This window comes from Ascaphus truei, chromosome 22 (genome assembly GCF_040206685.1).
Source record: "Ascaphus truei isolate aAscTru1 chromosome 22, aAscTru1.hap1, whole genome shotgun sequence".
Taxonomy (NCBI): domain Eukaryota; kingdom Metazoa; phylum Chordata; class Amphibia; order Anura; family Ascaphidae; genus Ascaphus; species Ascaphus truei.
The window spans coordinates 8,731,492-8,744,341 of NC_134504.1; the positions used below are offsets into that span (position 1 = coordinate 8,731,492).

The window sequence follows — 12,850 nt, forward strand, 5'->3', positions numbered from 1 at the left end:
CTCATTATATGAAAGGTAAAAGTGGATGTACATATTCCGATGCCATCTTCAACCAGATTGCAGTCTATGATCTCTCACCCAAAGATACCTTTACGTGTATTTAGATCGCCTCACACGTGTGAGTATCCAACTCGTAAGAACTAAGAATACATTCATATGTGCATTTGACAATACTGCACTATTAGATATTTGTTCTTTTCTTCCACAGACGTTTGCGCTTCTCTACGACTATAGACTTTTGGATGCTTTAGGGGTTGCTAGGCTTTGGATTCCCTCTGTTTATTCACTTTCGGGACGGGGCTGCACTTCCTGCCTGTTAGGTGTCTTGGCCACACACCCCGTACTCCTAGATATTTAATGGATGAGGGTTGCCAATTAAAGTTGATAGCTATCAGTTTTTCCATTTTTTGGGGCAGGTTGATTAGCATTGTTAAGGACAACTGCCTTCTGTTAAGTGTACATGGCACCTCGGCAACCTGAATGAATTGTAACTATGTGACAACAACCCGAAAGGGCTATAAGAACTGATGCATATGCCCATTAAAGCAGACCAGTGAGTGAGAACGATACCTTGTGTCCAAATTATTCACTTGTCTCCAGGCGCCTGTCCAGCTATCCTGTCCAGCACATTGAACCTGAAAGGGACCTCCCGGGAGGCAGTCTAGTCCACAGGGTAGACCTGCTACCGTAGGCGGAAAGCAGACCATATTTTCATCTGGTGTCAGAAAGTGGGGATAGGGCACCATCCGGGTAAGTACGAGATATTTATTGTTATCCGTATCACGCCCGGGTGTCTCCCTATCAAAAGATACCCTATTTATATAGTCTGGTGGACTAAGGCAAGGGTAGAATAACTACGAGTTAAAGTCTTGTAGAATACATCGTAGGTTAGAGTCCCGGATGTGAATAATATTCTTTTTGATATATATGAGTTCAATGTGACTGTGGAAGCTGATTTTTGTTTAAAATTTTAAAGTGCATAAGTATTGGCTTGTATTGTTTTGCTAGCTTATAAGAATTTAAAGTTATAAGGATATATAGATATATATATTTTATAAGTGTGTTGCGGTAATGGGAATGGTAAGAATGGTCAAGGGGATAAGAGGAACTGTATTTTTGCCTGACTGTTGGTTCCCTATATCACAGACATTTAGATAAAGTGTTATATTCTGTTAGAATTATTGCCCGTTGTTAAGATAAGTTTTCTTTATAAGATAATAGTGAAGACAAACAAGTAACATGTCCAGAAGTAATATGGGCAAGATCAAGTATAAGACTAACAATAACAATGTTAGGTTTAAAAAAAAAAAAAAAAAAAGTTTTTAAAATGTCATTATTGGGGCATTTACATTGACAAATTGACTGAATAAAGGTGTAACAGCAAGTGAAGTTGCCGATAGATTATTGTAAATGATCCAGGCATATGGAGGTATTGAGGAAGTAGAGACGAACGCAAGACTACTTATAGTGGCAGTATATGTGAAAGGTTTACATGCAGAAATTGGGAAGCAAGTAGAGACTGTGTGTATTGGTTGGGAACATAAAAGAGTGTCAGAAATTTCTACTGTGGTAGAGAAAGCAAATGAGCAGAGAAGCTAAGGAAAAGACTCAGAAAGTGTTTAAGAAATAAATCTGTTAACAAAAGTAAAGAATGATAGAACCGAAAAGGGTAGAGATTAAGGAAGGGAAATGAGGGACTGAATTTAAAATCTACAAGTCCCTCCTTGTAATTGTATGCAGCCCACAGTTGCAGAAACCCACACCTTTTTTTCATTGAATGTTACACAGGAAAGCGAGCAGTTCACAGCTAAGTGAGTTAACATAATATGTTTGCTACAATAGAATTCTAAAATTGTTTTCAATTAGTTTTAAATTAATTAATGTACATTATAAAAGTTTTCAGATTAATTACAAGAATAAGAATAGAAAAGTATATTCTTATTAAATTAGGTTTTTGTAGGAATAAGAATTAAATGGCATTTAGTTTTTTTTTTCTCAGCAAAAATGTAGGTTAAACTGCAAAGTTCTTAAAAAAAAAAAAAAAGCATATTTTTAGGGTAATCAAATTAGGCGAAGGAAAGTCTGATCCAAGAATGGTAGGAGAAGTTGTAGGCAAGGAGATGGTTTTGTTTTGTTAAATGTTATTAGTAAATGTTAGAAAGTCAGCCAGAGCTCCTAGGAGCGATAAAAGCAGAAAAAAAATATATAATTTTTTCAATCTAAAATTAAGACATGTAACCCAAATTATTTATGCCAGATTAACCGAGTATGAGTGCATATTGACTTGCATTAAGAACACATCTACAGTATAATAGGTATAGGTTTTCTTTGTTTCAAAATGTTGTATTAGATTTTCAGGTATAACTATGGTAAAAACATTGATTATTTGAGTAATCCCTGTATGCTTGTAGAACCTGAGTGAATCCTACCTGTGTGAAAGTCTTATGTGAGTTGAATAATAGGAATGACGGTTTATTATACATTACTATCCTGGAACTTGCAAATGTTTCTAAAATAAGAATATAATTAATTGCTTGCGTTGAAAGTTTTAATTTTTAAAAGTGTACACCCCCACTACAATACATATTAATACTGGGTAGGGAGAGTTTGGTTGTCCATGGAAAGAGAGGAAGAGAAAGAAAGGACAACATTTGAGAAAATCAATTGATTTTTACAATTTTTTTGTAATCAGTCCGGTCACTGTAACAAATAAGGATATTTATCGTACTGGCCAGGCGATTTGTTTCCTTAAACAGAATGACATTATTTCACCCTGAATTTCCATGGACAGAATTAGGTAAACACGTGACACAGAAATAACGGGCAGGACACATTCCAGACATGAAAGTTAACTACTGTAGAAGCTCAGTATTTTCAAATTGATTTTTAAAGGATAGTTATAATATGGGGAGAGAGAAGGATATTTTTATTAATACAGTTTGCAGGCAGGATCAAACGGTTTTGCATTGCCTTGTCTCAGAAAGTTCTCAGCTTGCTGTATGCCTGGAGTTGGACAAATACAGTTTTAAATTGACTAATGTAAAGTTTTCAATGGAATTACTTTTCTGCAAAGTTGATTATATATTTAATATTTTATACATTTTTAACCATTTTTCTCTCCAAATTTAAATCTGTCAATTTCTTATTCTACAGGTTGTTCTCTCCGCAAACCAGACATTATTTTGTGTTTTAAAGGTTTCTGTCAAAAGACTAAAGCAGATTATATTTATAATCAGTAAAGGTTTTGAGGTTTTTTTTTTTTTAATGCAAATTTTATACCCAAAGGAGTCAGGTCTATTGTGTGAAATTCTGCTTGTTTTGTGTCTGTGTTCTGTTTGTGTGTAAACAAGTTTTGTTCCAAACATGATTTTTTTTTAACTTAGATCTCCTGCCTCATTGTAATGTTAAATACTGTTCACATAGCACATGCGTTATATGTGAAAAGGAGGGAAATATAATTGATTAGTGAGCTCCAGCATTTGTGAAGGCAGTATACGATTTATGGGAACAGTGTGGTATTTGAAGTAATCTACAGATAGATCCTATTAGATTATTAGATAGGTTTTGGTTAAAGTTCTACTCTTGTCTATATGCGGACGCTAAGACAGTGGTAAGGAAATTGATACAAGAATTTATTCTTAGGTATAAATTATCTCCTTATGAGATACTTATAGGATGATTTATGACTATCAGTAGTTTTAAGGAACTAATTAGGGACTATGTTATTGGTAATAAAACAATTAGTATACAACTAATATATTTTCTGAGTCTCTCTAGACAAAGGTCAAAGTTGAAAGTGCACCTACTCGAGACGGGTTAATGGTCATGCATTCCCTACGCAAGAACGTTTTTCATCCCAGATGAAAAGACCCTACTACTACTACAGTACCATTACAGCAATTAAAGTGGCAGAGGTCTCTTCCTGGATCCACGTTACGCACGTGCAACTTATCCCAGCACCACCCACAGTTGCTTCAAGTTAAACTATAGCCAAGGTGGAAAAGCCAAAAGATACAGCTTCTACAGAATACAAAATTTATGTTTTAATCCCCGCCAATAACCAACGGAGAAGAAAGACACAGGCAAAAGTCCGGGCCTCAACATATGAACTTTGAACATTGTTAATAATCTTTTTTTCTTTACAGGTTTTATTATTTTAATTATAATGTATATTCTATTAGGTTTGTGTAAGTAGTGTACACACAAAGATGATAGGGTAGTAACAGGTACATTTTGTTTGGTAATTTTTATTTTGTTTTTATTGTCTGTGTATAGTATATATGCAGACTCTTTCATTATATAATGGAATCCTGGTAAACAAAACCCATATTTTATGTGCAATGTAACCCAATGTATTATCCACACCCAATAAGATGCACCCCAAGAACACAAGTTATATTTAACCCCTTGGGAAAATGACAATGTTATGACACTTGTAGAACCATACTGTATATAAGAAATTTGTTATGAAGGGTGTAGAAATATGAGTTTGCCCTAGGGAAGTTATTGATTTTGTGTTAGAAGGATAGATAGAGGACCCTGCAACCAGATCAAGTTATGTTATTTAGGAAGTGTGGTTCCAGCGTTTAAAGGTAGAGATGAGGGAGGGTATCCATTGGGACTTGGTGGTTGGATTGGTTCTCTGGAAGCGAAGCTAGCGGATGTTTTTGTATGTGTGTCTGTCCTACTCATTGCTCTCTATGTATGTGTTAAGTACAGCAAAACTTTGGTCCAGAAGTACGCTGCAATCCCCCACCAACGCTATGTCTCTTTTCGGTGATGAAGATGTCGGCAGTCCCCCAGAAGAAGAGACTGAAGAAGAAATCAACTGGGCCGATATGATAGCCGAAAAGGAATAAAGTCATGCACAATTGGATAACTGCTTGGTCCAGCAGGACAATGAAATGGTTAATTGTTCTTTAAATAGACAGTCTCTTAAGGATATGGGGGGACTGAGAAGATCGGATATAACGATGTGAGGAAGGTGGGGAGGTCACCCAGGGGTGTGAGTCAACCACACGGAAAGGATCAGAAGCCATCCATTTTGACCATGGCATCCATTTTGTCTGTTTTGCCATTCTGAGTAAATGCAGTATGAAAGATGCATGCAAGGATGTTTGTGCAATCGCTCCCAGTAGAAATTAGCCCCCACCAATTCTCAGAAATCCTTTAGTTGTCATAATGCACTAGTTACAATGTACAAATTTATGTGTGCTAGGATTTTTAGAGAAACACCAGTGGCTACCTCAACTGTATTAACTATGTGCTCCTCCTATTTTGCAATGTTGTCATGTAATGACAAAAGGAGGGAATTGTTAATGTATATTTTGGTAGGGGTCCTATGTTTATATGTTTAAGAATATATGGTCCATTTTTGTCAGCTCAGGTACAATGTGTATAGCTGTAGGGAAAAAGTATGGGAACTCTGTTTTAACACAGAGACCAGAAGTCACTTCTAATACAGTTGCTCCCTGCTGAGATCAAGCCCCATATATCCTGTTTGACCGGAATCCTAAAATATTCAAGGCAGGGGCGGGGGGGGGGGCGGGAGGGTGGGTGAAAGGCAGGTGCGGGGGGGCGGGTGAAAGGCAGGGGCGGGTGAAAGGCGAGGGCGGGTGAAAGGCAGGGGCAGGAGGGCGGGTGAAAGGCAATGGCGGGAGAAAGGCAGGGGCGGGTGAAAGGCAGGGGAGGGAGGGTGAAAGGCAGGGTATATATATATATATATTTATATACACCTGTTTGTGTCTTTATATGTGTGTGTTTACGTGTGTGCATGTACATGTGTGTGTGTCTACATGTGTGTATCTATGTGTGTGTGTCTACGTGTGTGTGTGTTGGAGGAGGGACAGATGGAGGGATCAGGCCGGAGAGGAAGGAATGTGTGTGGGGGGCAGCTCCCTCCTGCAGCCCGGGAGTCGGAGGAGGGATCGGATGGAGAGTAGCACGGAGAGCAGTGGAGTGGGGGGAGCTGCACCGACAGCAGTGGAGGTAGGGAGCTGCACGGAGAGCAGCAGAGGGCATGTGGGGGGTCCCTCCTGCAGGGCGGGAGCCCACCCGCTGCAGTTCTCCGGCTCGAGGTGAGGCAGCATCGCCGAGGAGCGGGTGCCGCTGCTCGTGGTGCTGGGGAGACTGGGGTTTGCTGTGAGGGGGGGTGGGGAAAGGTGAGGCCTTGGCACCGAGGAGCGTGCGGCGGTGCTGGCGGGTCCGGGGATGTCGGGGTTTGCTGTGGGGGTAGGTGAGGCGGCGGCACCGATGCCTGTGAGTGTCAGTGGCTGGTGAGTGTGACCAATGAGAGGCGTGGGGGCGGGGTGGGCTGACGGAGCAATCTGATTGGCCGGAGGCTGAGTGACTGACCTAATCCTGTTTGCTAGCATGGTATCTGGCTTGTTTGCTTTTTAAAAAAACTTCCTCTTTGACCAACGTAGTGACTTCTCAGCCCGGGAGGTAGAAGCAGATTCAATTCAATTTTTACATCTTTTTGTTCTTTTAATGTGTCCGTCCTCCCATTATGTTTATGGAGGGCAGAAAACTGTGGTCAGTTTTGCTTGTAATTTGATTATTTTTTGCCTCCCTCTCCTTTTATTGCACTGCCCCAATTTTGATAATCAGAGGTTCTCTTATCGCCTTATGGGTTATATCAGAGATGATGTCACTTCCCAACAGCAGTCATCCTGGATGTTCGAACAGATCCCTTATACCAGCAGCGCACAAACTGGGGGGCGCCAGACTGTCTGCGGGGGGGGTGGGCGCTGGGTTTAGGGGCCCCGCGCGCTTCCCGAAGGAACTTAAATTAAATGCATGGAGAGCGGCGAACGCCTCTGTAATCCTCACTTACCTTGGCCATGGCAACGCCGGAGCCAAGGTAAGCAGGGGCGGGGCTCGGAGGGAGGGGAACTGTCAGCAGGGTTGCACAGGGAAAAAGGTTTGTGGCCCCTGCCTTATACCATAGCACTGACTGGTCCATGTCAGGCAGAAGTCTTCTGTGACAATTAACATGACAGTATCAAATTACCTGCCTATTAAATTACTGTGGTATTGCTATGCTACCAATATATTGGCCAACCTTACTCTAAACAAGCAAATGGTTTATTCCCTGTATGAATCCTCTGATGTCTGTGGAGATGTTGCTTCCTTGAAAAGCTTTTCCCACACTCACTACATCTGAAATTTTTCACACCTGTGTGAATCCTCTGGTGCCTGGAGAGGTGGCTCTGATAAATGAATTGTTTCTCACACACTGAACATGTGTAAGGTTTCACCCCTGTATGAATCCTCTGGTGTTTGAGGAGATGTTGCTTCCGTGAAAAGCTTTTCCCACACTCTGTACATGTGAAAGGTTTCTCCCCTGTATGAAACATCTGGTGTGTGAGGAGGCTTCTCTTATCACCAAATTGTTTCTCACACACTGTACATGTGTAAGGTTTCTCCCCTGTATGAATCCTCTGGTGTTTGACAAGGCTTCTGTTTTCACGAAATTGTTTCTCACACACTGTACATTTGAAAGGTTTCTCCCCTGTATGAATCCTCTCGTGTGTAATGAGGCTTCTCTGATCAATGAATTGTTTCTCACACTCTGTACATGTGTAAGGTTTCTCCCCTGTGTGAATCTTCTGGTGTGAGAGAAGATTGTTCTTATGTGAAAAATGTTTTCCACACTCTGTACATTTGTAAGCTTTGTCCCCTATGTGAATCTTCTGGTGTGAGATGAGTGAGTCCTTCCGTGAAAAACTATTCCCACACTCACTACATGTGAAATGTTTCACCCCTGTATGAATCTTCTGGTGTGTGAAGAGAGCGTGGTACTGTGAAAAGCTTTTCCCACACTCTGTACATGTGTAAGGTTTAACCCCTGTATGAATCTTCTGGTGTCTGACAAGGGTTTTCTTTTCACTAAATTGTTTCTCACACTCTGTACATGCGTAAGGTTTCTCCCCTGTGTGGATCCTCTGGTGTGTGAGGAAACAATGCTTCTGTAAAAAGCTTTTCCCACACTCTGTACATGTGTAAGGTTTCTCCCCTGTGTGAATCTTCTGGTGAGAGAGAAGACGGGACTTCTGTGAAAACCTTATTCCACACACTGTACATGTGTAAGGTTTCTCCCCTGTGTGAATCTTCTCGTGTGAGAGGAGATGGTCCTTCTGTGAATAGCTTTGCCCACACTCAGTACAACTGAAAGGTTTCACCCCTGTGTGAATCCTCTGGTGCCTGGAGAGGTTGCTCTTATACATGAATTGTTTCTCACACACTGAACATGTGTAAGGTTTCTCCCCTGTGTGAATCCTCTGGTGCGATAGGAGTTTCCCCTTCCGTGAAAAATGTTTTCCACAGTCTGTACAGGTAAAGGGTTGCTTGCTAGTGTGGACACAAAGGTGTGTGATCAAATCCATATTCAGTGAGAAGCTTTTCCCACACTTACAACAAAGAAAAGGTGGAGAATTGCAGCTCATTCTTGAATCACTTTCATATCTGTTGCTTGACCCATTCTTGGAATCAGTCTGTGCTGTGAACTGTACAAAGCCTTTAAATTCACCCTCCTGTGCCACTGGTTCCTTGCATGTGTCCAACATGTGGTAGGAATCATTGGTTTTTGGCACTTCAGGGCTGCAGGAAGTGAAGCAGCTTTTGGACATGCAAGAGCTCCAGTTCTGCTCCTCGTTCAGGCAGTTCTCTAACAAAAGTAAACAAAAAAAAGACTGAAAACATTTGAGCTCTATCTGTACAGCAAATGAAGAATTTACTTCATCACTACTTAATTAACAAAACGTTCTGGTTACTCTATACCAGGCCTGCACAACACCACTCACTGTGTGGCCCGCGGCGGCTTTCTGCTCTCCCACTCCTTTCCGAGTCCACTCTCCCGCGCGCCCCCCGCTGTCACCATCCCCCGTGAGTCGGCTGTCACCCTCCCCCGCGAGTCCGCTTTCACCCTCCCCCGCGAACCCGCTGTCACCCTCCCCCGCGAACCCGCCGTCACCCTCCCTCGCGAACCCGCTGTCACCCTCGCAAGGTAGCAGCGCACTCTAGCATTGAGGCACTTCCTGCCTGCTGCTTGCTAGAGCGTGCGTGCACTCCTGGCTGCTCTGCCGACGCCTCCTCCACCGCAAACCAAGGTAAGGTAATGTAGGGTAGGGAAGGGGGGGGCGATTTGAAGTGCAGGGGGGGAGAGTGATGGGAGGGGAGAGTGATGGGAGGGGAGAGTGATGGGAGGGGAGAGTGATGGGAGGGGAGAGTGATGGGAGGGGAGAGTGATGGGAGGGGAGAGTGATGGGAGGGGAGAGTGATGGGAGGGGAGAGTGATGGGAGGGGAGAGTGATGGGAGGGGAGAGTGATGGGAGGTGCAGGGGGGGGAGAGTGATGGGAGGTGCAGGGGGGGGGAAGAGTGATGGGAGGTGCAGGGGGGGAGAGTGATGGGAGGTGCAGGGGGGGGGAGAGTGATGGGAGGTGCAGGGGGGGGAGAGTGATGGGAGGTGCAGGGGAGGGAGAGTGATGGGAGGTGCAGGGGGGAGAGAGTGATGGGAGGTGCAAGGGGGGAGAGAGTGATGGGAGGTGCAGGGGGGGGAGAGAGTGATGGGAGGTGCAGGGGGGAGAGAGTGATGGGAGGTGCAGGGGGGAGAGAGTGATGGGAGGTGCAGGGGGGAGAGAGATGGGAGGTGCAGGGGGGAGAGAGATGGGAGGTGCAGGGGGGAGAGAGATGGGAGGTGCAGGGGGGAGAGAGTGATGGGAGGTGCAGGGGGGAGAGAGATGGGAGGTGCAGGGGGGAGAGAGATGGGAGGTGCAGGGGGGAGAGAGATGGGAGGTGCAGGGGGGGGAGTGATGGGAGGTGCAGGGGGGGGAGTGATGGGAGGTGCAGGGGGGGGAGTGATGGGAGGTGCAGGGGGGGAGAGATATGGGAGGTGCAGGGGGGGAGAGATATGGGAGGTGCAGGGGGGGAGAGATATGGGAGGTGCAGAGGGGGAGAGATATGGGAGGTGCAGGGGGGGAGAGATATGGGAGGTGCAGGGGGGGAGAGATATGGGAGGTGCAGGGGGGAGAGAGATGGGAGGTGCAGGGGGGAGAGAGATGGGAGGTGCAGGGGGGAGAGAGATGGGAGGTGCAGGGGGGGAGAGAGATGTGAGGTGCAGGGGGGGAGAGAGATGGGAGGTGCAGGGGGGAGAGAGATGGGAGGTGCAGGGGGGGAGAGAGATGGGAGGTGCAGGGGGGGAGAGAGATGGGAGGTGCAGGGGGGAGAGGGATGGGAGGTGCAGGGGGCAAGAGGGATGGGAGGTGCAGGGGGGGAGAGGGATGGGAGGTGCAGGGGGGGGAGAGGGATGGGAGGTGCAGGGGGGGGAGAGGGATGGGAGGTGCAGGGGGGGAGAGGGATGTGAGGTGCAGGGGGGGAGAGGGATGTGAGGTGCAGGGGGGATGGGATGTGTGTGGTGTGCAGGGGGTATTGTGTGTTTGATGTGGAGGGGGGAGTATTATGTGTTTGGTTGAGGGTGAGAGATTTTTATTTTTTATTTATAAAAATATTTTACCAGGAAGTAATACATTTGAAAGAACTTAAACTGGTGGTGGATGTGAGAGTCTCTGGTAGGTTGTTCCAGTTTTGGTGTGCACGGTAAGAGAAGGAGGAAAGGCCGGATACTTTGTTGAGCCTTGGGACCATGAACAGTCTTTTGGAGTCTGATCTCAGGTGATAGGTGCTGCATGTGGTAGGGGTGAGGAGCTTGTTCAGATAGCTGGGTAGCTTGCCCATAAAGAATTTAAAGGCAAGGCAAGAAAGGTGAACTTTGCGCCTAGACTCTAGTGATGACCAATCTAGTTCTTTGAGCATTTTGCAGTGATGTGTGTTGTAGTTGCATTGGAGAACAAAACAACAAATTAAATTGTAGAGGGTGTCAAGTTTGCTAACGTGGGTTTGAGCTGGGATTAGAGATCGCAGTCACTTCCTCACATTTAACGTGGCAGGTAGAAACAGAGACAGAGGTTGGGTCTCACGTTCCATTTACCCCCGTAAGAAACGCATAAACACTGCGTATATGGGGAAAGGTTACAAGCTTGCATGATTTTAGCTGACTCTCAAAATCATTTTGTTTTTCGTATACATTTATGTTATTAAAACTGACTCATTCATTTTGTTTTACATATATGTTATTATGACGCACAAGCCACCTCAAAAAGGGGGCGTGAGCTTTAGTTTTAGGGTATAAAAGTACCATTATCCACACAAAGAGAAATCAGCTTCTTTTTTCTTCAATTTGATTAAGTCATTGTATATGTCAGCTGTTTTATCTGCGTGTCAAAGAAAATTAGACGGCTCTCCCACACCAACACAAATAAAACTATGGCGAGATGTGGAATAGTACAGTAGTGGATATTCAATATGGGTTAAAGATGCTCAAATCTCCGGTGAGGACTTGTCTTCCACAGTCCTCTAAAAATACAATTCTCCTCCACCATCCAGGGGGGAGCAGATGAACCCCAAAAACAAGAAAGAATACAACAGTGCACAATGTATATAATGATGTGGAGCTTATTGAGAAATCTTGGCTCATATGTGAGAACCCTTACGCAAAATAAAAAGATAAGATGACGTTACAACTATTGGCTGTTGTGTGCCTCTTTGTTCCCCGTCCTGGCTCCCTGGTCCCAGGGTATATCCGTAATCACGAGGTACAGACGAGACGAGTATTCTAAAGCTTGCCTTAAACTAGCCCGGTTACATGCTGGGTGTAACCTGGCTAGTTTAAGGCAAGTTTAAGGCATTTCTGCATTGATTAATGACCCATCGGATTAACACAGCAGGAGTCCCTGGCAGTCCCATTCAGTTTGAATGGGACTGCCAGGGACCCCCGCTGTTAATCTGATGGGCCATTAGTCAATGCAGAAATGCCTTAAACTAGACCCAGCATGTAAGTAAGAAGGAGGGGAGGGACAGGGACTTGGAGCACAGCAAAAAACAGCAGGCTGGCGGCAGTGGCAACGTGCAAAAACTTTTTTTACGGCAACATTGCCATCATAAAAACAGGACAGGTTCTCTGACGCGTTTCGTGGGGTCGTGGGATAATTGCATTTAACAGAAAGGTGACAGACGTGCAGTCTGTTAAAAACAGAAAATAACAAAACTTTAATGATACTTCGTAAATCACGCCGAAACAAGTGTAAGTATGTACACATGGAAATAAAAAAAAAAAGGAATAAAAATTATCCCCTGGGGGGGAGGGTGCTAGGAGAAAAGCTGGTAGTGGAAAGAATAAGCTTAGTAGCTAATCAGTAATCCTCATCACACCGCTATCAGTTGACCCAGTGGTCCAGTTGACACCTACAGATAGGAACCCTGCCAAGGTGCAAAATACATATATGATATGATCCGCAGCTACAACAAAAAATGGAATAGTAAGTAGCTGCAGTATAACATAGCATGTATGCTGTGTGCACAGGTGGTGTTTCTCACAGGTAAGGTATATCTGAGATAGACAGATCTATATAAACATATGTGTGTCTCTGCCTGTGATACCCACAACATAAAGGCTCATAACCATTAAGTAAAGTAAAGCTGCAGCCGCAGCACACAGATGCCAGAAAAACCGATGCAAATAAGGGTGTAAACGTAGCTATATAACCGTATCCTGAGCAGGTGAAGAGAATGACCCGCTAGCACCGTCCCGCTCGTAGGCGTCACGAACGCGACGTCAGTTCACCCCGACGTACATTTCGTGTCGCAAGACACTTCTTCAGGGGGAAGAAGTGTCATGCGACACGAAACGTACGTCGGGGTGAAGTGACGTCACGTTTGTGACGCCTACAAGCAGGACGATGCTTATTTGTTTAAACAGTTACATGCTATGGAGCTTGCACTTCTGTTTGTTTT

General features: G+C 44.5%; 2 protein-coding genes across 2 annotated transcripts in view; one reads left to right on the plus strand and one right to left on the minus strand.

Annotated features, from left to right (window-relative positions):
* Nucleotides 1–12,850, plus strand: part of LOC142472728 (uncharacterized) — a 313,204-nt gene that overhangs the window by 120,750 nt on the left and 179,604 nt on the right. The gene's annotated exons all lie outside the window — the stretch shown is intronic.
* LOC142472589 (uncharacterized) overlaps nucleotides 3,496–12,850 on the minus strand; it is a 62,949-nt gene continuing 53,594 nt past the window's right edge. Inside the window, exon 15 of the mRNA XM_075579658.1 lies at nucleotides 3,496–8,668. Within this exon, the coding sequence (XP_075435773.1) occupies nucleotides 7,065–8,668 (1,604 nt within the window). The 3' untranslated portion in view covers nucleotides 3,496–7,064. The remainder of the gene's footprint in view (nucleotides 8,669–12,850) is intronic.